Raw genomic sequence first — 27,402 nt, forward strand, 5'->3', positions numbered from 1 at the left:
AGAGCCAAATTAAAACCACTCCTGTGGCGCATTCAATAGGTTTGTACCATCTCTGGTGAGTCTTTAAATCTATACTTTATGAGCTCCCCTGTCCTCACCCATCCTCCTGAGAATTTCTGCTGGGGCTAAACATGGCCACTGGTGTGCAATCTCACTGTCTGCGGTTTTCAAAATAACCTGAGCTACAACAGAAATATTGCAGGGCATGTTTATGGGGGACAATTTCTGGAAAGGCCCATGAATGTTCAACTCTCAAATATCTGCTTTGTTTTAAAAATAATACATATTTGATAAGAATTAATAAGTATATGAATGGGTATGTGTTGGTGCCCTCAATTTGTAATAAAATCGTATCAGAGATACACTGTAAATAGTGCATATTTTGGAAAATATGACAAAAGCACCAAAATATTAAGCTGCATTTTTCATACTGTAATTGGTACAATATTATAGGCAGTAGTTTGAAAGCTACAAGAACTATCTCAGTGTCCAGACTACTGCTGATTTGCTGTGATAATAAATAAAAGTACTATGATTCAAAACCAAATAAAATGGTTATTACAGGGAAATGTTTTAGATTTATACTACTGGTACCTGATATCACAGATGCAGCCATCATAAATCAAGAGAAAAAATGCTACATGTGTCTGTTTAGAGTGAGAGCTGATATTGCACAATTTTAGGCTCCAACTATACAGTGACCCTAAACAAACGTCTAAGAAATGTCAAACTGCAATTTTAGATTTGAGCAAATTTAATGGGAAGATTTTGAATAAATAAACTAAAATAACTTGTTTTTTGAATGAACTGGTCTTTTTGTGTCTGGTACATGCTCAAAGAAAAACCTAATAAACTCACAACACTTTTGTCTATAATAATGTATTTTCATATAATAATATGCCTGTGTACTTTTTGTGGGGGGATTCCCTCTGTCACTTGGCTACACTTTTTAGGACAATTTATAACCAACTGCCATGCTGTAATTAATGAGAAACAATATATTTACATTTTACTGAATACAGAAGTCCTTGTTGTGGTGATTAAGACATCATGCATAGCTTCAGTATGTTAAAAGTGAAATTCAGTGAATTCAGAATGTGTTTTGTCTACACTAAATTGTAATATGTATAAAATAACTGCAGTGTGCCTGAATGTACAATAAACGCACAGACTAGGTACTAAATCAATGCAGGATGCAGTGCCACAGTGCTGTTCTCATCATATTTTCCCTTAGTTGCTCTGATGTATGTCTAAATCATACTGGTATATTAATCTGACATTTATCTGGTGCAAAACTGCTTTTGTCCTATCCTCTTCGCTCCCAAGTAGTGCAGACATAATGCAACAGTGGGAGATGAAAATAATGAATACTAACCGTGTCCCCTCAAACGTTACTGCACGCTTGTTTTCACACACAAGTACAGAAAATCATGCTTTTTACGGCATGCTTTATCTTATCATAGCACGGCGTGCTGTATATTTCTTGGAGTACATCTCCTAAAAAGCTAAAAGTTTGTAGTGTGTGTAAATTATTGGTCACTCTGTTACAAGATTCATCACTTTAAAGTTTTAAATTTACCCAAAGGAACTACAACACAGTTGTCAACAGTCCCTTATTAGCCAGAAGATCCTGTATTTCATCCAACAATTATTTATTCTGTAAGAGACGACGCTCGTCCTGCATTTTCACGTATCCAGAAAGGAGCATTAACAGCCACCAACGGCTGGCTAATGTACCTTCCCCACGTATCTGTATCACTCCAAAAACCACGCACGCGATTGCCCGCACACAAACCACTGGATCGCGCTCATCCCCGAAATCATTACTGTCATTTCTGGCTAAAAATGCTTCTCTTTCTGAAAAACAATATATTCAAACACCAGTCTCCTACGAACTTTAAAATGCTGTGGAAGAACTTCTTCCCGTCTAGCAGTCTAGTTTGTGTTTAAAATCAAGTGGTTAAAACACATACAGCCTCAACTGAGGCTCTTGATTACCTAAACATAACCCCACCTCCACCACCTTTGGACAATGGGATGTATGCAACCTTTTACCACAGCAAATCAGTTCAGGTACTCATAGAAAGCCCTCTTACATGATCCTTTACATGAAATGAAAATAAACGATGCTTTGTACCATTTTCATCTTTGCTGTCAAGAGCCATCGTGCCCGGTTGGCTTCCAGAGTAAGGTCTAAAAAGTGCAGTCTTCCCTACTGCTGTGCATCTGTTGTCTTTCATAAACAGTGAACACGCTTTGGACAGAAGAGTGCTCGTGTATCTCTGCGCTTCTGAGTTTTATAGCTTTGAGGTGCTTTGCAAAAAAGTTTTAAAAAAATCTTTGAAAATTGGTTTCACAACTTCCTTCAATGTGTGCTTTTCGAGCAGATCTAGGAGGGGGAGGTATCGGCAGAGGCAGAGCTGTCTTGGCTGAGTCTGTGTTTTTCACCACCTGCAGCAACCCTCAGGCTGGCTGATCACATCAAAGAGAGTCCCGATTCTCAGAGGAGCTTATAAATTCAGCCCCAGGCCTGTTGAGGCCTTCATAGCATTCGCCTCCAGGGCTGAGCACGAGAGTCGAGGGGCTCAGACGGGAATAAGCAAAGGAGGCTGCTGATCACAGAGCACAGCACCCAAAATTCAGGGCAGCTTGGTGAGCACAGAGCACAAGAGTGTCAGTGTGACCCTTCCAGTTCAGCGCTGACAGACAAATTCAGTATTCAATCCACTGCCTTCCAGCAAGGCTAGACTTGTCAAGAGGTGTACTGTACACCAAAAAAAATTGTTACAGTAAAACATGTATGCTTTTTAGCAGGGAAGCTTCTTCTTAGTAATGTTCACCCTTCCAGCAAGCCAGTGCTATCACATCTTAACAATAATAATAATAATAATAATAATAATAATAATAATAATAATAATAATAATAATAATAATAATGTATTCTGTTCGGCTCCTCAAAAGCAGTCTCACCCCAAATCAGGAGAAGGTAAATAATAATTCTAGCAGCATATAATACTGCAATACACTGCCAAAAATCACCGGAAGCTAAAAGTGTTGCACTGCAGTGTTTATGTTAATGCCTTACTCCTGGCAAAACTTGGAGAACGTGTTACCACCATGGAAGACCCCGGAAAGGGAGACGAGCAGCACAGTCCTGGCTCAGGGGAGGTGTAAATGCTGGATATTCGGGCTGAATCTCAGATTCAAACTCCCGTCACACCTTCAAGATCGTGAGCTTCATCTCTGACTGTCTTGGGGGTTTGGAAGTGTGCCTTTGATAAGGAGCTCACATGGAGACACAGAACTCACACCGCCTAGAACTGATAATTCAGTTTTTAAAGTAACTTTTTTTAAATTTAAAGATGCATGATAAAGAACTAAGAGAGACATAATCCTAAATCTGCATTAGTCAACTGAAACTGTATTTAGAAAATAAGATAGCCAAGATCTCCATGATCTGTCTAAACACCACTTCAGAATGCACTTCACCTGCATTGCACTAACATTTCACTAACATTCATTTCACTTTATTGTACTTGAATTTCTTCCCCTTTGTAATCACGTACACTTTGTAGTGACACTAAGTCTCCCTGGGTAAGGGTGTCTGCTAAGCAAATAAGAAAAAAAGTAAATAATCAAATGAAAAAAAAAACGTGTGGACAACTGGAGTGTCCCGTTTCCCAGCATTCCAGAGATCTGAGCTGTCCCCATACCTGTACACAGCTCGCTTGTCTGACTCCAGCTGGGCTTGAGGGTCAAGAGTCACACTGACAGCAGCTGCCCCTGCTGCTGAGGATGCTGGGATGTGGACAGGCTGGGCCTTGGAGTTCTGCTGAGTTGTGCCCGTCATCTGGAAGCAAAAACATCAGCACCACTTCAATATTAAACACCAGATGGAGTGAGTCCATACTTTGCTTCGATGTATGCAACAAATCTCCGTCAGATTCTGACACATCAAAAAGCAGAGGATAATTTCGGATTAAAAAAAAAAGAAAATACAAAGATTGACATTACAAAAAGACATTCAAAAGGAAAAACATTGTTACGGTTCAATAGAGTAAATACGTTAGAGTTAACACTCACAGCAGTGAAAGATCCAAGCACTGTGGGGATAAGTCAATAGAAAGTTAGAAGATGATGTGCTTTGTGCGAGCAAACATCAGAGAGTGGCAAAGTACTGCTGCTATTAATATATTTCTTAAACATCTCATAGTAGCAGTGATACAGTGCCAGTATCCCAGTGATATAACTGCCATTAGTAGCAGTGTTTTATTTTCCATAAAGTGGAGCACCACACTGCCTCCTCTCGTCTGTCTCTCCTGCTCTCCCAGCGGTTATCAGTTATCTGATTCCTCTTGGCATCACCTCCACACTCGTAACCCATCAGCTCTATCAAGGATTAAGGCTCTTTATTGCCAATTTAGATGAGAACAGGTAATTCTCAGAATCCCAATAGCAGATTTTTGGGGAAAAGAATAAACAAGTGTTTTTTGTGTAACTTTACAATTAGGGACTAAGACTATTGGCACTTTAAAACATAATTTATATTAAAGCTACAGTTTACAATTAGCTGTCAAGATACATAGTACAAATAACAGTTATTTTTATGCAGAAAAAATGTATCCTTTCCCTAAAGATTTATTTGATTTTAGACTTCTTTCACGGAGAACCTAAGTTCTTGAAGTACTTTTGAGTATTAAGAAGATTTTTTTTAAATCTTACGTTAGAAGACATTGAATACATTGAACATTGAATGGAATGCATGTAATCTGTGTTGAAATAATTACTGCTATTCACCACAAAAAAAGGTACTTAATACATAAAAAGAAAGAAATGTATAGAATTCTTCCAGTCTGAGGTACAAAAATCAAGTTTCAATGAAATCCAGATACAATTTGTTTAAAAATAATAGGACACATCAGTGCCTTTAAATGTGTTTATGTGCTAGCAGAAATATGGCTTTTAAAAGATTCACATGTATTACTTGTTTTATTTACTACATGGGTTTTTAGCCTCCAAGTTGAGAATTATCAAACAGGAAAAACATAAAAATCTGAAACAGTGGCTTTTTAAAAACAGAAACCCCTCTATCTTTGTCTCGACATAATTTATGTCCTTCTAATTAAAATAGGATGCAATTCTTTTACTCTTGTGCTACAGGGATCTTTTGTTTTAAAGTAATTAAGCTTTCAGGCATATTCATTAGTCAAGGCACTATTGTTTTTTCTTAATGGAGCTGGAGAAGTTTATTAATAACATCCAAGATGTTGGAATACTGGGTAGTAAAATCTAACTGACAATAGCAGCAAGGCAATGCACCAGACCAGTGGTTAGGATAGAGCAGAGCTCAGGATCAGAATAAGCAAGTGTATTTTGACTTAAACAGAGGGGATGAAGAATTGATCTTGCAAACCCACAGGACAGTTGAGATCGCATGCTAAAGATCAACAAGAGACTAATAGGCACTGGTTCACTGACTAGTGCTAAGCAAACGTGGACTGAACAGCGCAGGAAGACGAAGTGCAGAAGTGATCTCGAATGTATGAGATTTTCATTAGAAGTGTGGGACACAGGGTTAAGCGGATGTCCCAGTATACCAAGCTAGGGATCTGATAGCAGATCAGACTACAGCTTGAGGTTAGGGACAGGGAGGTTTTTGAGCTTCAGACCGGAGCTCCATTTGTTAACATACATTCTTAACTCTCACTTCGGGGCTCTCCTCTCCCTGGTGATAAGCTATGTGAAACAAGCCCCCTCCTGCCTTGCCTGCGCCTCAGGAGGAAGCTTCAAGTCTTAATCCCAGCTCTAAACGGGAACTAAATTAGGTTCTTCACACTTAACTAGCTCTCATCTGCATTCCTTTGTACTCCTGTGGCCTGGGATCTTATTCCTTCCCCTGGCACTAATCCTCTAGGTGGAGAGAGATGTACACTATGAGCTGTCTGCCTGCAGACAGGGAGAGACACGCTGACAAGAGATCTCTGCTTCCTTAAACTCTGGACAGAACCCGTGTGTCCACTCTGATATACTGAAGTGACAGGCCTAGGAGGCTATACTGTATCATACTTGAATATACATTGCTGTGCCACATAACTATTTTTCAAGTCACACGTTTGTTTTTTCTTCTTTCAATCGACATAACACAAGCTGAGACCTGAGAACTGAGTAGATGACACTGCTCGAAGGTGTTTTCCCTTTAGAGAGGACTTAACAGCAACTGCTGTGTGCAAGGCTGCACCACGCTTTAGCCACTGGATCTCAGTTCGGTTTAATGGAGCTGTCCGAAGCCAAAGACCTTCGAGATCAATGACGGCTGCGAGAAAAACGAGAAAAAAGCCGTGTGGCTGTGGACTAACGAGGAGTCCATTGAGAAATATACTTTATGACTCCCTTAGAAGTTGAGGAGTTTCAATATGAGAGAGGTCATGCAGCTCAGTTACCTTGGCATCGCAGACCAGTAGTGATTCTCTGGGACCTGTATGGCCCTTATTAATCATGGCTCTGTTATTAATCACTACGGATTGCATTCTGAAGTTGGGGAGACTTACCTGTTGGCTCTCCTGGTACGAAGGTGGAGGGACACTCTGTGTGGCCATCATTGTCAGTGCTGGCACTGGAGGCACATGTTGCATCATGGGATAGCTTCACATCGAGAGTCTGCGAACAGCAAAGGAGAGCTCTGTGAGTGGTCCAATACAAGCAAGGCCTGACAGACTTTCTCGGGTAACACAACACATAAACAAATATTAAAGTAATGAAACATCTGGAAATGACATCTGTACCTAGAAACACAAGTGCCATATTTCTTACAGATCGAAGAACTCAGATGGCTGGCATAGAACCAGCCCCACAAGCAGATTTGTTTTAAATGTGATATAGAAATACAGCACATTATTTTTTCAAATATAAAAAGTACTTATTTTTAAACACGTAGCAGCCAGTCCCCCCCCGCCTCACAGTTACAGTACTACATGTATTTTATATTTGGTGTATTTTGGAATTGCAGTGCTTCTTAAGAGGACATTAGTGTAAGACCACTCTACCAGGCTGTGATCAACTCTACCACATTTTCAGAAAAAAATAAAATCAAGAATAATCTACAGGTATATAGTGTATATTATATAGACACAGAAGTACTGTGCATGTGTTTCACATATAGAGCATTTCCCTGATATTTAAAAATATGTGAAACTGGAAACTGAAAGTGCTCTTTAGACCTCTTCTTGAACAATTACACAGCTTGCCACCAGGTGCTGCTGTGATTTAACAATGCAGGAGAATGAAAGATCAACACTAAACTGGCGTTGTTATTCATCTGTCCGCCTCCCTCCACCCACCTCACAAAATAAGAAGAAATGCGGAAAAACAAAAACTAATATGTAGCGGTACCTACAAATATGTCCTAATGAAAGTAAATTCTAATCACAAACAAATGTGTTAGTTTCAGAAGGACATCTCCTGCTAAAAATGACAATCCAAACACAGCCACTCAAATACTCAATACAAACAAATACTAGAAGTTTTTATAAATCAAGCATGCTAAGGCTACTGAAAGCTCAATTCTGGACTAAAACAGCTATGGACAAGGATTCAATAAACAGGAAAACCAGGGAAGCTTAATCTGGAATGCAGAAACAAGCCTGTCCTGTGATGGACTGGTGCCCTGTCCAGAGTATAGTTTTACCTTGTGCTCTATGCTTCCAGGACAGGCTGTAAATGTCCAAGACCCTTAGCATGAGTAAGTGAATCTCTTTTAATGGATGAACGGGTGAATGCACACAACACACAGTGCGACAAGGTTCAAGTAAAACTTTGACCCTTAACGTTTTCAGAGAACAAACTAATAGGATAGGAAACAAAAAAAAAAAACCCTGATGTTGAATCTCCTAGATTCGGTGCAAGCAGACAGGGTGCAGTGTCTAAGAGCGACTGGATGATTAGAGCACAAAAGGTTTCAAATCAGCAGCTCATTAAAGTTGTTGTCATTCAGCTAATTGACATTCAGTAGTGCAGAGGGCTGTCCCTCAGGGACTGTACCACAGTTAAACCCACCAAGGGAATCAGTGGCCCAGAGCTGCTCTCAGGGGAGGCCAGGTGAAACATTCCTGGTGCTTAGCCCACTGCCTCTCCCAGTCCCTACGGACAGCTGTCTGCTGGCTCTAACCCTGCCAGTCACTCCTCTGCTCTGCCTCCTCTCTCCTTCCATTTAAAGTACCTCTTCCACAGTTTCAGCAGGATATTCAGCGTAATCGTGCTCGATCAAGAAATTACACCTCTCGTGCCTTCACACTGAAACAGACACAGTCTTATTTTATCCATTACAGGAACAAATAATGCTCCTTGTCTGCCTATGAAATAAAGGCTGAGCACATCTGCTGGAACATCGTTCTCACGTGGCTTGTTAAGCGACTATTTTTAAATCCAGAATTCAGTCGTCATAATCATTGCAAAACATTTCCCGGGACTTTTCCGAGAAACACTTCTTCACTGAGAATAGTGTAGAAACTGATATTCCTGTGCCAAAAGGAGCAGTCGAACGTCAACGGTTTTTCTCAGAATTTCCACTAGTGTTTCCTGCAAATATCACATCTTTGACTTTTATTAATACAACTCAGATTTGGTGAGATTGATCCAAGAGTGTAGAAATCTTTCACCGATTTAGATCGGAATCTTCAAAACCTTCATCACCACAAATTAAGACAAACCACGCACAATTAGCCAATATAAAGAGGTAGTTCTAATGTATCACCAATAAAATCTAATTCACTCATGGTCAGCTGCTTTTTACCATTAGCATACTGTAAGTAGTTGCTCTCTACACATCCATTAAGCTATAAGTTTATTTTTAGCTTAAAAATACTGATAGAACTGGTCAAAACAAAATGAAGTTCCTGTAGACCTTCATTATAGAATTGTGTTTCTTCATAAAGATGGAAAATCATTAAGCACTTTAAAATGCTGCAAACTGTCCAAGTTTTTGGCACAGCAGTGTACGTATTAACGTTAATATACAGTAAACACAGATTTATACATGATTTAAACATACTCTGATATTTTATTTTTCAGTCGTAATGCTTAATACTGTAATGTGCTATTCCAAAATCAGCTACAACCACCACTGGCCAAAGCAAGGTGAGAAAGTGAGCGTTTCCCTGCTGGTAATGTCTGCTCCCAGCAACAAAGACTGCAATGCTCTTGTATACAATCTCCCTTAAATGCTTGCCAGAGAAAAGTTATGGTAACATTTTCATTTAGAAATGACGGGACAAATGTAGACACATCATATTCCAGTCTGTAACTTGTAATGAGAGGCAAGATTGAAAAGAAAAACGGCCGAAATGTAACCAGTCATATAAACAGAACGTAAAAAAGAAGACATCAAATACAAGTTAATCTCATTTGAACCTCTTAGATATACAAACACCAGAGAATGTTTAATTCTTTATGTACATAAAAGCTTAAATACTGTATTTCAATGAAGAGGCTGCGTATCTCACACCATCTTAAATGTCACTTGTTCTGTGATTGGTATTATGTCATTCTTTAAATTCTGATGTTGATACTGTATGCTGTTTCTAATATAATTTATTACAGTGGATCACAATAGAGACAGAAAACTGCACAGGCTGGGAGAATGAAAGCAAGGGAACCCATGACACAGCAGAGAGAGAGGACCAGACAGATATCATTCACACAGGCTTTGCAGAACTGTAACACCATCTTCCAGCGAGCTGGCCTTTACACCGTTATATAAACCCATAGGCCGACTCTTCTGAACATGTCCTTTTTCTTCTCAGCCTTGGCTGATATGAGTTTGAAAGCTTGTCAAAGCCCTCTTCATCTTAGCTATAGACAGAAAAGTCGAACTTGGTCTTTCAATCCAACTCTCTACCCTGAATCCTCAACTATTTACACACCATTTCCTTGGACTCAGAAGTCACCATCAGGATCTGTACAGCATTCATTCATTACCAGCAGGGCAGACTTTATAAACAAATTATGAGCAGTTTCCTAGTGTCTCCATTTTAAAAGCATCCAGCCTTTTGTTTTATGCTCTGAAATAAAACAAACCAGACAGTATTTCAAAACAGATGAGTTAATACAACTGTATTAACTGTCAACATGGAATATATGTCTACACATCTATACTACTGCTTTATATACTGTAGCACCTTTATATTATTAGTATATTATTATGATTTTACTGTGTTTTTTTGCTTTGCATGGCCCTTTCAGCTTTGTTTTAATTCAAAATCAGAATAAAGGCATCATATCGGGAATGTGTCTACAAATATTCAAATATATAAATAATCACTCATACTTCAGTTCTGAGAACAGAAACCTTCATTTTATTTTGCAGTGAATCTCTGTTTTCTTTATTTGATTTTCCTTTGTACTTGCTCAAAACATAAACTTTGTAAGGTCACCTGGTATAAGGATACCAGCTAAGAAGTAAACTCATCTTGACAATTTTAACTCAGATAACCAAGACTAAGCACTGGTAATTTTATGAAATCACTCAAAATCACATAAATTAGAAATCAAAAACCTATACAATATAACATATAATATAATAACCATTAATTAACATCATGTACGTCATTGAGTAACATTAAATACATTACTATTAAGTAAGATGGGCCCAATGAGCTATTTATGTAAAACTTCAGACTGCTACATTTTTGTTATGTGTTAATATAGATCCCCTTTATTAAGAAAAGTACTGACACCATAATATACCCACCCTACAATATACAGACATTTTTTCTATTCTTCACTTGGCACAGTCCTCGTTTTGATGGTGGGCTGTCCACTTCACTGAAAATCATGTGTGCCCAGTTACTCTCCTGTACCTTCTGATATCGATGATCATTACAACACGAGAAGCTGAGGAGGATCCTGTAGGTACACCAGGATTCGATTCCTCCCAGGAATTTGATTCCTCTTTCCTGTTACCATGCCTTGTACAGCTCGAATCAATTGGCAAAAGATAACCCCAAAGTCATAAGTAACCTCAGCTGACTGTACGGTGCATAATTACAGTTTCTGCATGGGGGGTGTGCAGATCACCTTCGATAGTAATAATAATAATGCTGACAATAATAAATGCTGAATACTGTTTCAGTTACCTTGGTCTTAAGAGTAATTTTTAGTAATAAGTAATAACATGTAATAAAGTTTGGTGTTAGGTTATGTCAATATCAGAAGGCGCACATGATTTGATATCAAGAATAAGTGGATAATATTAGAAGTATAAGGATGTCTTTCCTTTTTTTAACTTTATAATAAGACTTTACAAGTAACCTTTCTAAAGGCTAAGTAAATGTACCTTCATAGACCATTATACATGAAAGGTTAGATTGCTCCCCAAAAAAATGATTTGCATGTATATTTTGTTTTACAGCACATGCTAATTATGAAATGTCTGTTAGATTCATCTTAAGACTGTATGGCTATTCTAGTCAAAATAACATAAATAACAATTGTGAAGAAGTATTAATGATATGAGGGATGTTTAAAAGACTCTTTCATACCCTTACAGAAATCGTGCTTTCTAAACTCAGTTTAGTCATTTGTGATCTCTGAAAATGTTCTATCCCACTTTTACAAATCCTTTAAAACCCGCTGATTGTGTGTTAAATGTGCATGTCTATATGTATGCACACATTATAATGTGTGTGCATTATAGGTTATTTAACTACAAATACTTCAAGGGAGTATGTGTAGTTAAATAAGGCACATACTGTATATTACCGTAGATATTCACTGCTGGTTCTGGAGGGTCACAGTCCACCAGGTGCTTATAGGAAATCTAAACATGTAAAGACCTGAAACCAGCAGTAATACAGAGCAATTAAGTGAACAACTGATTCAAATCAAGTCACCAAGAGTCAAGGGTCAAATGAAAACAAGAAGACAAAGCAGCCCTCCAGGACTAGCAGTAAGTATCAGTGAACTAGGCTGGCTTCACCTCTGGCTAGGTCACATCAACATGCTGTAATGGAAGGCAGGCAGAGGCCAGAGATTTTGTCCAGCTCAGCTGGGAGTATGTTATCTGCTGCAATGGCAACTGCAATACCTCAGCAGTGTAGCTTGATTTTCTCTTCGCCAATGAGCAGGGCCCGAGAAAGGGCTCTCTAATCTAACACCTCTCCAGAGGCAGTTCTGCCTTCCTGAGCCTAATCTCACAAACCTTCACCTTTGACTTCTCATACTCTCACTCGAAACCTGAGCACAGCAGGTCTGCAACCAGCTTCATTAGCCAGTTAAAGCGATGCCTGCTCTTATCCAAGAAGAAACAAACATGTGATATTGGGTTTCAATAAACGTTTAGGTCTAAGTAGTAGATTAATACACAAATCTTAATTTTTGTCCTTTTCTGCACTCCTTCCTTCTGTTGGGCTCCAGCTGGCTAAAATGACTTCAGGTGACTTCACAGAAAGACCTCTCTGCTCCCTTATTTACTCGTGGTTCAGATTGCAATGAAGCCTTCATCGCTTTGGGACAAAACAGTCAAAGTTCTCTGGAACATCCGCTATCTGGAGTCCTGGTTGAGATGACGCTGCTTTGTTCTTTGCACAGCTCCAACTCTGATTCTTATCCAGGGAATGGGCAGTGTTCAGTAGACCTCGGCAGGCCTGCCAGCTTTTAGAACACCCCAGCTTCCAAAGCGACAGGACGAGTGTGACCCCTGAACCCCGAGCACAGCTGGAACAGGACGGACATGCCGAGCACAGGATCTGAGACAACTGATGGCATTCCCATTCAGACCGGAGGCATTCCCCACCAATGAGCTCATCTCATACCTTGGCAAACGCACGTGGAACAGGATGGTGTCGTGTCCAAGGCAAACTAAGATCTATTTCAGGAAGATAAACAACGTGGATTATGGTGATAACACTACGACTGCAATGAACACCTGGATTTTGCAAAAGTCTTACCTTAAATATTCTTGCGTCCACAAACCATACATGATTCTAATATAGTGATTCAATATTGTAATGTACGCATACAAGCCGATCATGACCAAATCTAGTAAAAGACAGGTTTATAAAAACTTTATTAAAACCACCAGCAACTGCACTTTGCTCAAAAGCTTGCCTTCTTTCCTGTAATTAAAGAAGATGTTGTTTATCTCCATGGATATCGTTCCCATCATCCTCCACAAAGGTACTGCATTTCCAACATGTGTCTAAGTGATCTGTTCGCCATTATATTCTTTTGGGATTTACATTAGCTATTATTGTATGTTTCTTAGGTTACCTTGCATAAGGTCGTCTGCTAAGGAAATAAATAAGAATATCAGGCATCTTCAGCAGAACCTGGATTCACTTCTAATTGGAAATCTGTTAAGTTAGTGGACTGACTTGGTAATTAAATGGAAAATTACATATTAATTAATGAAACTAAAGATAAAGTGGTTCCAATTATTGCACTGTATTTTTTATGAGGCTTCTAAAGACTTGCTCCCGGGAGAAATACCATACCTATCGCTGAAGCATGCTGAGGAGACCCAAGAAAGGAAAATTCACTAGGACACACACATACACGCTATCTACAGCAGGGAGTAACAGTATGATAATGATGGTTAAAAGCTTCCTAGCTGCATCCTAGTTGCCCATAGAGAACAGAAATCTTCCTTGATAAACAAAGAGAGGAGACGTAGCATGTGCGCCAGCACTTAAAACATTCGCAGTGCTTTATAGACTAATGCATATATTCAGCTTGCATACAGTATGTGTGGTTTCTAGCTTTTAAAGGGGTTTTAATGAACCTTCTTGTTTTGCTGCACACCACAGAATAGCACACACACCTACTGTACAGGTCAACCCAATCAAGAGCAGAAGGCAAGACATGCAAATTCTGTATTTCTTTAATGTTTTGGGTCTGTCATTTTGACAATGACACAGACTAGAACGAACAGGGATTCTTCAGCATGGGTATGATAACCAGAGTTTACTACTTATTTATGTAATTTCAGTAAAGCAAAAAAATACCCAGTATAACACGCAACTAGAAGTTCTAAAAAATCCATACTTCATTGCAAACATATTCTATTACTGTTTGCAAGACCCATTGATCTTACTAAATATGTATAACATAGAATACCTACAAAAAATCATTACTTATTAAAAGCCTGGTCAATTTGCAGTTGCTTCTGTAGGGTCTAGAATCTTTTGGCTCTTGTTCCAAGCTTAGCAGTCAATTTAACAATTAACCTAATCGTTTTCTGAGCTAGATATAGGATGTTTCTTAAGGTTTTTTTTTCCTGTTGATTGCTCAAAACGCACATGTAAATGAAGGTACAGTTTCTTATAAAACACCCAGGTGCCTGGTGAGGAGTTAATTAAATAATTGGGCTCGGCTGGAACAAAAACCCGATGACACTAGGCCCTCCAGGAATTGATTTTGAAACTCCCGATCAACAGCACGCATAATTATGCATTTCAATAATACAAATAAATATTTCGTTCTCCGAGGTCAGAACAGCAGAGGAAGGCGGCACGTCTTGTCTTTGAGCCAGAGAAAGGAAAGGAAAGGCAGCAGTGTCATTAGGTTTCAGATCAGTTCCGCTCCCCCTAGGAATACTGTCCGGGCCCTTTCTCTTGAAAGGCTAAACTTGCCGTCAATAAGTGCTGACGCGACCTCTGACCACGCTCGTTACGCTGTCTGATAACGAGGGATGATTTATACAAGCGCCTTGGGGATGAGGCATATTGATGGAACAGAGAGGTAAACACTGGAGTCACTGCAGACCTCTCTCTCGCACTTTTCTCACATCAGCGAGAGAGAGAGAGAGAGATCGCGAACGCCCGGCAGGTCTCCAGCATTTGTGACAACTTTTATTCCTTTCTAAACCACCGTCTGCCACTGCTGGAGTGAGAGGGTCTCTGCCGGAGTGGACTGCCCTGCTGCAATAATTCATCTTCAATACAGTATTTTGTAAAGCCTTTCTTTATTATTGGTGCCCACGCCAGACACTGTTTAAACCAAGATGCTGACAATTTTGTTACATGGGTGAGGTGTTTCGTGTCATACAATAAAAATTCTATTGATGTGTCACTTGTCCACAGGCAGTCAAGCAACAAATAACAAATAACCCAAAAAGGGGTAGTTTTAAATTTGGTGCAGATGTGTAGGAATAGGGGATTGGCTCTGGCACTCAGACCTGAGGAAAGTATCGGTAGGCATCTTGGGAGGAATGAGGGGGAGCTTAAAGATTTCAAAGGGAAGCTTGTAGCTGCTTGGCAGACTGACGGCGTGGTTACCACCTTGCAGCCTGATCTGGTCGGAGCTCAGAAACTGAGCGAGGCCGAGCCTGGTCAGGCATGCGATGAGAGACCTCCAGGGAAAAGCGGGTGGCCTCTTACAGCACTCTAAATTGACCAGTAGGTGGCGCTCTTCTCTCTGGATCACAGCCTCTGAAAAATGATGACCAAGGAGCCCTAACCCCAGTGTCCTGGCTAAACTCCACTGAGCTGGTTTAATCGCGTATTCCGCGAGGCCTCCCTTAACTCAACGGGCGAAGCACTTTCTCACCTCTCCACTGCTACAGCATGTGGAGGGTCTGCTGGCCCGGAGCGGCCTCCTCCAGCCAGCAGGGCGCTGCTGCTGCTGCTCAGGGCGAAGTGGGAGCCCCCCTGTATGTGACGGCTCTCTGGGACCCTTCAGGATTAAAAAGCGCTAAGTATCCTGTAATAATGGCTAAATTCAGAAAAAAAAAAGTATCACTATCGCACACGCAGCTCGAGCCGAAGCACTGAGACAAAGCGGCAGAGAGGAAGTTTGTTCAGGTCTCTTTTGGCAAATGTTTGGTTTGTAATGGAAAGTTATGTACCACGTTTGCTCATTAAGTTCAAAATCTGAATATGCTTCGAAGGATGAAAACCTAACCACAGCCGTACTGAACGGGCTCTATTTTGGTAACAAATCGCAACTGTTCTAGTGAACGGGGCAGAAAGAACAAAACAATCTTTCTTTAAAAAAAAAAAAAACATATTAATATGACAAATTCATTACAATTTTTTAAAATTATTTTGTTTGACACTTTCTAGCCTTGCTCAGCCCATCCATTATCCTCACATACCCACAAACCCCTGTCTGACAAGCCCGTGTAAACCCTAGTATTTCTTATGGATTATGATTCAGAATCCGCTCACATCTAGCTAATGATATACATGCATGTGCAGAACAGGCTATTGTCACATCAAGAGAAATCATTTTTAAGACTTGACCTTCATCCACACAACATATCTAAGCGTTTCATTCCTGCTTTTAATTCAAGAAACACTCCGATTCTGTAAGAAGCAGGTGTTGTGATTGGATTTACCGGGCCGTTTATATTTCAAGTACTGAGATATAATTGAAAGATGTCCCGGCAGCATCCTGTTTTGACATTTACACTAAAAACAAGACAGTCCTCTTGCCATAATGAGCACGTATTATAAAAACGTAGTCTTTACACAAAAGCAAATCCTCGGTTTATCTGGTGAAAAAACAAAAAATTTCTCCATATATGCTGTTAATTAAAGACTCCATAGAAAAGACAAGTCATTGTGTACTTCCTAGGGAGCGAAAAGCATGGATTAGAAAAGCCACTAAAGAGCAGTTGGATTCAGGCTAGTGACAATTTATTTTTTACATAAGTAATAGCTTTTCATTGCAATTGCTACCATTTTTAAAAGCAAATCAGACAGCTCATTAGTGTATTTAACAACAGAGTTCATGGTTCCACTTAGTAAATATAATACCACACATGAGTTGTGATATTGTAAAGTATATGTTGAAAATACAGTGATTTTTATCATTACTGTACTAGTTAAGTATATACAGTATGGAAAAAGTAGAGGTTAATTCATGTTCTAAAAAGTTTCAGAATTCCAAAATTTCAGATGCGGAGTCTTCTTTAGGTGTGATATCTTATATACAGGCATATTTGATAAGTTACTGTATAAGTACTGTATATCTTACAAGGAGTTTCATCCAGGGTTGTAGTGTGACTGTAGCTGTTGTGCATTATGGGTATGCATGTGAATTGGCTGTTTTACAACACTTGAGAAGATGCTCCAGATACAGCTGTAATGATACAGCTGTAATGCTCATCACTAAAAAGGTTCTGGATTCACAGGCAAGACAGCAACACACTTGCTCAACCATCCTCAACCTTTGGGGCCTCTGTGCTACAATATATATACTGTACGTGTGTGTGCCTATTTCACCAATCAAAGTGAGCTGTCTTGTGCTCATTATCACTAATAAGGGAGAAACAACTTTTTGCAGTAGATGTCTCCCAAGCGTTCTAATATGGTAAGAGCAAATAAATATCCATAATATATATAAATACTACGGTATATACAGTGCATGTATACAGGCATTTGTGTATATTAGGTTAACAAGCTTGTGAGATTAGATTAACCATACTGCAAACATTATCAGCAAGGCCTACATTGGATTCCACTCTGGAGATCTCCGAGACGAGAGAGGCTCAGACGTGAGACAGGCATGGTGTCTGTGGGACTGTTGCCCTCTGGGCGAACAAGAGAATTCACCAGTTTGTCTAATCGCGCACACAACCACAGCTGAAGCAGGGGAAAGGATGTGGAATGCAGGCTGTGAAGTGATTGCCGGTATGGGCACTGAGACCTGGAGCGCCCCATTTACTGATATAACCCACCATGCATCTCCCATGTGCTCCAGAAGACCCAAGGACATTACCTGATCACACCTTGTAGGCAGAAGTCTGCTTACACCCACAGAAGCGCCCACTGGTTGAAGCCATGTACAGTAATTGTAATTGCTTCAAACGCCACTTCAAATATGGTCACATAATGCAACATTTGTGTCAGGTTGGATTACCACAGGGCATTTAAACTACATCAACAATTTATTCAAGAATGTATACATTTGTATCAGGTGAAACAGCTTATTAACATAAAGTGTAACTGCAAAACATCTCAGAGCAGATTTCTTTTTCTCTAAATGAGTCTTCACGAAATCGAAAGAGAGACTGTGGATGTTTCAAAATCACTAATAATTTTGTCATATATCTCACAAACATCTTGTTTCTTTACATTTTAGTGTTATAATTTGTTTTTTTATATAATTCCTCAGCATAAAGGTTTGCACAGAATATCTGAAACCCATAAGTGTAGTTAAAATAACAATTGTAAGTAGGTGGTATTTCTGGGGAACTGGCCATGAATCTGGAGAAATCTTCAAAATCCTCCTAAATTCCTGATTTGACTTTGATGTGTCTGGGCAGCCCTTAGCCTGCTTATCTTGAAACAAGCAGGCCAGAGCCAAGGTAATTTCCTAAATCGGGCTGGAAGCTGACACATTCTTGTGCTCACCACTGATATAAATCTGAATATTGAATTTACTCATTTTACTGAAATTGGAACTCCAGAGCTCCAGAGAGGAAAGTAATCTTCTAAAGTTCACCATCAAATCACTCTCACACACCCTTCCTTCTCCACTGCATCTCCCAGTCCTCAGCGATATGCTGAGAATATTGTATTCTTATCATCTTCAGTAGTTGGTTGCTTTTAAATCGGTACCTTTCATTTCCATACGAATGAGAAACTACTTTGTTGATCAGTAAAAATTGGAGAATACCCTTTCTATGCCACATGATACCTGCTTCAGGCATTAGTGTACCTCTTCTATCCTGCCATGTGACAACACAATGTAGCAGTATTCTCTTCTAAAGCAGCTTCAAAGCAAAAAATGTCATTGGAACCAGCTGCATAAAGTATATCCAGAAAAATTATAATCTTTCTTCGGCCCTGATAGTATCATTACAATAATCCATAATCGTTACATAATACATTTATGCATAATGAAATATGATGTTTCCTTTCAGTAACATAACGCTTGTAAAAGAGGAGTATGTCTTAATAATGGACAATTGATGCTGTATTTGTTATTTCTTTTATGATATATATAAATAATAAATGTCGTCAGACCCTACAAGTTCTCATAAGAGATTCAAATATAGCATATGCTGAATTAAAAGTTTACCTAAAGATATATCTCATTATTCACAAATTGCTCTGGGTAAACATTTCTTGTGTTTTCTTTCTTATAGCTTATAATGTGATGAGAACTTCTAATAAAGATCCACTGCTGTTCCTAGGGAATCTATGAAAAAATGACTTACTTTCAGAAAAGAAAAGTGCGAAAGAGTTAAAATGACCCGATACCTGGAAGAGTGGCAGACGTACTGTACTACCAAACCCAACAAACAGCTCAGTTGCTTAGGAAACATAAAATAAATGAACATATTAGATAAAAAAACAGTGCTGTATAAATCATTTTTTCACATTTCAACTGATGCTATATTTTGTACAGCCACAAATAAATCATTTTAATCATTTTTGGTACATACCGCCACAGAGAGGGCATGACCAGCAGACAAGAGGTCTGTGCAGCACAGACAGGAAGAAAGTGCCTACTGTAGTACGTCTGAGACTATGAGCATTCATGTCTGAGGGAGTTAGGAAAGGGTTACTCCGAGAGCACTGCGGCGATGCCAAAAGCAACACCCTGAGACAAGAAACCACATCACTGTGCCCGGCAGGCGTGTGGCGGGAGGATTAATAAAGCTGCAATTTGAATTCAGAGATGCTGTTTTGGTTCATCTTCGCAAACAGCAAAGTGAATATTTGAGGAACGCAGCGGGGGGTTAATGAGAAGAGGGATTAGCAATTCAGAGACGAGTGTGCAAGCTGATTGCCAGCAGATTCCTAATGAAGAGCTGGGGTTCCATTTCGGAAAGCCAGCTCGGGGGGGGGGCGGCCGTGCGGCCGTGTTTTCCGAACTGAACTGACCCTCGTGTTAGTTAGCGGGGGCGGTGTCGCACTCGGCGTCCTGTGGTCCAGCAGAGGTACTGGAAAATAAGACAAGGTGTGTAGCAGAGGAGAGGTGACCTTCCGAAACCAGTATTAGAGTGGTAGGGGGGAAGAGAAAGAGAGCCGTGGAGACTAGGTGACCACAGAAGATACGTTTTTTTTCAGAAAACAAAATGGCAGACAGCACGGTTGCTGCATTGCTCAGAGGGCACACAAAGTTTACTTAGCATAATCATAGAAAAGAAGACCAAGAAAGAATCAAATGTCCCATTAGGCACCAAAGTGGAATCAAGAAGAATTCCTTTATGGCCATAAAAACACAGCACAATCAAGAGAAATCTCAGCATTTCCTATGCAAACAAAATGCCTCCTATTCTGTTACAGGCAATGTAATACTCCAACACTAAATAAAACCAAATGAAAAGTACGTCAATTTCAACTTCAATACTTGATTGCCATAACAACTGGCTGCATGGAATCTTGTTTGGCGAACTCATACATTTGAAAACAATACAATACAACACAAATGATATGTTGGTATAATTGATGTAAGCGTACAGTACAGTATATAAGCCATACAGTCATTCAAATTGCCCAAGAAAACTTGCACAAATATCTACCATGGAGTATACTAACACCAGGTCTATGTGATTAATATTAAAATAATACGTAGTATTTCTGAATGACTGACATCATTTAGCTTCTAAATTGAGTTCCCCATTGACAAACTACAACTGAGCATTCCCCTTTTTTATTTTTTTTTCTATGCAGTTATAACTTGCTTTTTTGCGCTGAGACACACCCAGCAACAATTGAATGAATGAACCTTCACTTTTGCCTTGTAGAGGAAAACACCTTCCTGTCATACGAGACATAACAGATCAAGCACAGGCCAGATTCTGAGGGCAGTGTCATATCTCTGCAGCCAGTTCCACCAGCCGCGTGCTCTTTAACAAGATTCTGATGAGCAGTCCTGTGTGAGGTTACAGACTGTGGCCTTAATAAGCAGAGAGGCTCGGCATGGCCTAATCGAACTCAGGCAGAACAAAATCTCATTTTTATGCCGTTATGATAATATGGGGTGTTTGCTTTCTTAAAGTTCAAAGAGAACATTTCCTTAACTCGGTGAACCAGCATAATAAAATACTTGAAATATGATATAAAGATTTACAAAATATTAAAATGGGATTTGGGGAAATTAAAAACCACAACCTTTACAGGTTGGAAACAATATTCACCAAATTCAGTTTTTCCCCTAACATTGAACATTTCAATGTAGAAAACTACATTCTATTAATTCACCTAAAAGAATGTCATTTTCAAATGGAGATCAGCAGCAGTCATACACACAGAAATTCTCCTCGCCCACCTACAATATGTATTCTCCATTTTTTCAACCAAACCTATTTCTGAGCCGAAGGAGGGCCCATGCTTTCATCTGATTTCTGAACACAGGGACGTTTCCCTTTAAGCAATGAAACAGACACACAGTACAAACACACAAACAAATAAATGGATGTTCCTCGTTTCTTCCAGCACAGTCGGCCATCCCTAGTGGGCATTTTAATTACGATATCACTAGCCAAAACCCCGTCTGATTTCTTCAAACAAACAGGTAATTACGCAGCTATTATTATTATTTACTGCAGCACCAAGGCTTTGACTGTCGTAGGAAGGGAGAGGTGATGGGGGAGGCAGGAAAGCAGCAGACAACACGAAAAAGCAAGGAAAAAACGGACAGAAAAAAACCTTTAAGACCCCCAGAAATGAAAAGTAAAATAATGAGCTCGCCCTGGTGTTTGCTGTTCTTGGCTCCGGCAGCCGATGTTTGTCTTTGTGTTAAGGCGAGACTCGAGCCGAATGAAATCCTTGGAAACACCAAACAATCCAATATTAAATTTCCTCTGAAATGCCACAGGGAATGAGTGTGCATAAGAGAGCGATAAAAGCAGAGAGAGGGAGGGAGGACAACCACTGCAGTGGGCTATATTCATGGCTGTTTTTCAGCCGTTTGACTTTGGCCCTCACGTCCCTAACATTTCAAGTTGAAACCCCTCAAGCTTTGACCACTTTTTTGGACGGTGCTGCACAATAACCTGGAAAGCTTATTAGTTCAGCCAAAGAGCCCCCTCAAACACACCGCTTTGCACATTGTAGAACAGCTTGCTTCCCCGACTGCAGTATCGGGGTACACATTCCCAGCTTTCATCGCTGCAGGTGCGCAGAGACGCTTAGGGCCTCCGTTCCCAGTGCAGCACGGCACTCCCAACGGCGGTCCGCTCTGCAGAAGCCCCCCCTGTCCAGGTGGCAGTCTCGCACCTCTGTCTTCCGACGGGCCCACCAATCTCCGCTCTGTGGGAAAGCACTGCATCTTGCCCACCAAGCCACTGAACTGCTAAGCAATGTGGATTCCCTGCTTTTACAGAGTCCCGGCCCGTCCTGCGTTTTAACCCCATCCGCATGCAGCCAGCTGTACATCTGGACTATATTAGGCGGAGGGGATATCGGATCACCCCCGAGCGGCTGGCTGGATGGGTGGGCTGGCTGGAGACCATTTCAACAGTACCGTGATTGATGGGGGGCCTGCCTGGTGGAGTCCCCACACGCTTAACACTCCACATGAGCATACAGGGCAAGCAGGGCGCGCTCACACCACATACAAGGAGCGAGTGTTTACAAGACGTAAACACAAACCAACAAAGGGTGTGAGCAAACCAGCCGTTTCACATTATTGAACCCAAGAGGATGTGTTGTTTCAGGGTGAGGTATAAACACAGTTTGTTCAATGACATTAGCCGCATGTCGCCTTTTGTGATGTGGCGCCATTGGCTCATCTTTAGTGGACAAATAATGGAAATGTATCCATCACATTCGCTCAATAGGGTTCTTTTTTTAAAATGCTCGTCCATACATTTCTAAGTTTTCAACACGCTGATTTGGTAATCTAGAAGGCGGGAAATAAAATACTTTTGCAACAGCAGTAAAATATACAACACAATACCATACTTACTTACAGCTTTCCCCAATGTCGAGACATCCTAGAGCCCTGTGCATAATAATAAAAGAGGACGAAACTCACTCACTTTAAACAGGAGATTGTGGACTCCTTCCCCAATTTATTTTAATAAAACACCGTCCCCAATTTATTTTAATGACATATAGTGCTTTCATTTTGCTGATAAAAAAATAAATCCATTGTGTAGAAACATATGTCCATAGTGTCAGCATGAAAACATGAAAACCACGGTACAATGAAAAGTGGCCTAAACAGTTTTTTTAAAAAGCATGTCGAGCACAACGCAAGTACACATGGAATCAGTTCAAATATTTGCAACATTTTTGGTGCCTTGTAAGCTTGACTTGCAGTACAATGGTCAATCTTTATAGTTAATTCGCCACTGTGGTTAAGCAAAGTCACAAAAATAACAGCTACCTGTATTGACTCAGAAATTCAATCAATAGATATGAGATAATAATTGCAGCTTTAAATACAAAAAGTCTGCACTCATAATTGAACGTTTAAAAAAGAAAACTTTAACGTGGACCCTTTGACAAGATCAGGCCATTGAGAACAATTTACGTCAAGTGTCACTTTCTCAGTCTTCTACTTTAAAAAAATGAATTCAGGACTTGGGAAAGAATGATGAATCTGTGTTGTTGTGTTTTTAGTATCCCTTCCTACATAGAGCACTGTATGGCTACGAAATCCAAGCCAGTTAAGTCCAGCTAAGTCACTTCACCTGTTCTGCCACACCAGCTACAGTACATTAGGATTTGCCCACCTGTAGGAAAAAAGGAACACTTGGTACTGTATGTACCTTATGATTATTATTTCTCATATTACCTTGCTTGACTCAAGCCCTGCCAAGCTTTGCCATACTACGGCCCATACAGAACCACTGTGCTACCATCTGCTTCAACCTCAAAACACCCTTCACAATGAGTACGTCTGCAGAAAGTACTGGGAGTGACTAAATGTGAGTCTCACACTCCAAGTAAGATTGCAGGCCGCAGGCCAGAGGCACTAGGGCAGTCGGACCACTTGGGTGGTGTGAAATGGGCACAGTACGCAAGTTTGTGCTGAGAGTTGATTCTTCAGGCACAGATTCAACTCTAGCGAGAAAGGACAGGAAGGCCAAAGAATAAAGACCACATATACTTTTTGAAAATGTTCAACAACAAAGTCATTTTCAAGACAATAGATTAAATGATATGCTTCAGATAAAGCAGGGATTGAAGTATGAGATGTTCAACATTGATTGCCAAGAACAAAACACCTTATACTGAGAGTCATCTTCAATAGTTTGAACTTCGAGTACTCGTACAGTACAATAATCACGACTTGATTTTCTGTTTAGTTTCTCCTGAAGTAAACCTAACTACCCTCAAAATAAATATGCAAAAAATCTTTGAGAAGCCAGATGACCCTTTTTTTTTAATCAAATGTGACAGCTCCTATAAACAGGTCCTAATAAAGCAACAGAAAAAAGTAAGGAGATTATGAGTAGATCCAACAAGCTGATCCGTGAGTAAATATCAAAGCTGTTCATGTGCACAGTCTACCCTTATAGTAAACTGATCTTTCCTCTGAAGCCTCCAAGAGTTGTTAGAATAAGAATTTCCCCTTGAGTCTCCTGTTAGATACTTGCGGCTCGGGGAACAAAATAGCAACTTCCAAAAGCAGTGGCTGTGTGTTCCTGATTTACCTGCAATAATCTGCACCACATATCATGGAGCACCGACTCCCCAGTGGTGACTGTTGTCAGCTCTATTTGTACTGACAAGTTGACAAAATGTGATCTCAATTTGAAGGTGCAGGGAAAAAAAAGGTGTGTGTTCTCATTTTGCAAAGTAATAATGGTTTATCTCTCATCCTCGTGTACCTGCCACCTTCACATTTTTATTTTTGTCACCTTCCTGTTCCACTTGCACGCTAAGAGACAGAAAAAAAAAGTTTCGGCTTCAGGGACAGAGCGACGCCAACTGTATGTTCTTTTCCTTTTTAAAATCTGACTTCAAAACTGAGGATACTTTACATTTTGCCACTTGCCAGTTTTCTTTTCTTCTTCGCAGAGTTTCCTATCTATCTACTGTTCTCCCTGGGAGGATACGGCTAAACAGGAGGTCAATACATATTCCTCACATTAAAAAATAAGAGAGAGAGAGGAGACACGGAGAAGATGATGAGGGAGAGAAGATGGGGGGGGGGATCACAGGCGACATTTAAAGGGAAAAGGCATCCAAAACCCACTCCAATTATCTCTGGCAGCCACACTGGCGAGACTGACTTAATTAAACTGACTTGAGAGGGAGAGAAAAAAACCCGGAAACAGCAGCGATTGAAGGGGCAGACAAGTGCGTATCAGCGGCAGGCACAAAGAGGAGCGCCCGCGTGCTGGGCCACTTTCACTCTTTTCCATTTCACTTCAAAAGAGTCAAAGAAATAATAATAATAATAATAATAATAATAATAATAATAAAAAAAGTCCTCGCTGGTGCTCTCCATTTGAATCGTTATAATGTTTTCATCGCCATAACCCTCTCATCAAAATATAAAAAGAGAATAAAATGATTTCACTCCCCGCTAAATCCCCAATAATCCTCTTGTGCCTTCCTGAATCTGTTTCTGACAGTGACCTTTTCACAGGGATCCTGTTTCCATGGAAACAGCTGCGTACTCCCCTCCTACCCACCCCTCTCTGTCCCTATTTCTTTCAATGTAAGAATGAAATACCTGTGTGCAGCATTTTCTGAGCTTTTATTTTAACATTTCTTTCTTCAGGCTGCTTAAACGAAGCCATGATAAAGCTTTCCTCCTACAACATTGTACCCCTACAAATTTCCGGTCCTTTGTTCCTTTTTGAAAGTATTTTTTTTTTTCTGTGAAACATTTCATTCGGCTTGAACAGGGTTTCCAATGAGAGAGCAAGCGTTAGGATGGAATTTGTACAGTCTTGCAACGTGTACAAATGTGTGGCACTGAGGTTTTTTTTCATCAAAAAAATATGAAGTACCCCCAGCTTCAGGATGTTTATGAAGATGCTGGAGACATACCTTTGCTGACCCTCTTAATACTTCAAGGTGTTGTACAGCTTTTCCAACACAATAATAGTCATTCTTTTGTAGGATCTACTTTACGTCTTAGACAATTAGTATTCTTAGTAAAATGCAAAATGTACATGATATGCTATCCAGCATGTAGTATCTGTAGAGCACATTGAGAACAGAAGGACAGAGGATGGGGATTGTCTTGTTCATTCTTCCTGTGTTACATTCTGACTTGAAGAATTTTGGGGGGGATCTAGAGGCAGATAATGAAAATCTTTTCAGAAAACAGTTTTTGGAAAGTTCTTTAAAACATTTAGATTAGAAATCCCAAGAGACCTTTCCTTCTCTAAGCAGAACAGTGACAGTGGGGCCTGGAATTGCACGGCACAAAAAATGTAACCCGTTTAAAAAAAATGACCCTGATGGCACAATGTAGGCAGATCAGCTAGAATAAATGAAGAAATGCAGTCGGGCACATGGGTGTTTTTTTCAGTGCTTATGTTATTAAAGAGAAAAAAAACCCACTGAATTTTATCTCTTTCATTGCTGTGTTTAAGGAATCACCAATGCACAGCATTAAGTCAGAATTTCAGGCAGAAGCAATGTCAAAAGATCAGTTGGTTGAAATAGAGCGTTTAAAAACAGGACACAATAAAGGGCCAAATATGGAAGAGAAGTCTATTAAATCACTTTTACTCCCTAAAATGTGGCCAGCCAGTTCTGGAGTCTGGAGATAAGCTCAGACTCAAGAGGCCTCCCTTTGGGGAGAGGGGGTGGGAGAGTAACATGACAACCACTGTTTTGTTAGGCCCAAATCCACGTTTTACCATCTCCCCCTCTATCTCTCTCCTCTCTCTCCCCTTCCCGCTCGGAGAGTGCCACATTCCCCGGTGTTGAGCTAAGCGTGGAGAGTCCTAGTCCTGAGTAGCGGGATTGTTCTCGGAGTGCAGGCCCTCCGCCGGTTGCCATGGATACCGACATACCACAGCTCTGACCCTGGAGGGCTTTGCTACTCTCCCCCAGCAGGAGCCACTGGCAGCTGCAGTACAGCTGTTACTCCGGGACCAGGCCTCAGACCAGGCCTCCATGGCTGCCGCCGCCGCCTGGAACCTTCCTCCACAAACACATCGGAGAAGATGAGCAAATAGCAGACAGAGGAGGAGCAATAACAGGGCTTTAGGAATTCCTATTATGGTACTGCAAGAGAAAAGCAGTACTTAAAAAGATAAACAATTCTTCATTGCATTGGGCTTAATCTATTTTATTTTTTCATAAAGCTGATGGATTTTCACTCTCCTTTCCAGGCTGAAAATATACTGGCAACGAATATTTGTAAAGCTATTGAAAAGGTATTCAAATCCTCCACCCACCTTATTCATATTAATCATTATTTATTTTGAAAAAAAAAACCCAATGTTTTCTTCAGTTCATGACTGGTTTTACATTTCACAAGATGTAGTGGAGGTGTATCATGCCTGTTACGTCAAAATGAAACTGTTTCCAGG

At 40.2% G+C, this 27,402-nt stretch overlaps 1 protein-coding gene across 1 annotated transcript in view; it reads right to left on the bottom strand.

Moving 5' to 3' along the window:
- Nucleotides 1–27,402, bottom strand: part of pknox2 (pbx/knotted 1 homeobox 2) — a 96,560-nt gene that overhangs the window by 35,581 nt on the left and 33,577 nt on the right. Inside the window, exons 3-4 of the mRNA XM_006642271.3 lie at nt 6,548–6,656; nt 3,713–3,849 (exon numbers count right to left, since the gene is read on the bottom strand). Of these exons, the coding sequence (XP_006642334.2) occupies nt 3,713–3,849; nt 6,548–6,634 (224 nt within the window). The 5' untranslated portion in view covers nt 6,635–6,656. The remainder of the gene's footprint in view (nt 1–3,712; nt 3,850–6,547; nt 6,657–27,402) is intronic.

The sequence above is a fragment of the Lepisosteus oculatus genome, chromosome 23 (assembly GCF_040954835.1).
Source record: "Lepisosteus oculatus isolate fLepOcu1 chromosome 23, fLepOcu1.hap2, whole genome shotgun sequence".
NCBI lineage: Eukaryota > Metazoa > Chordata > Actinopteri > Semionotiformes > Lepisosteidae > Lepisosteus > Lepisosteus oculatus.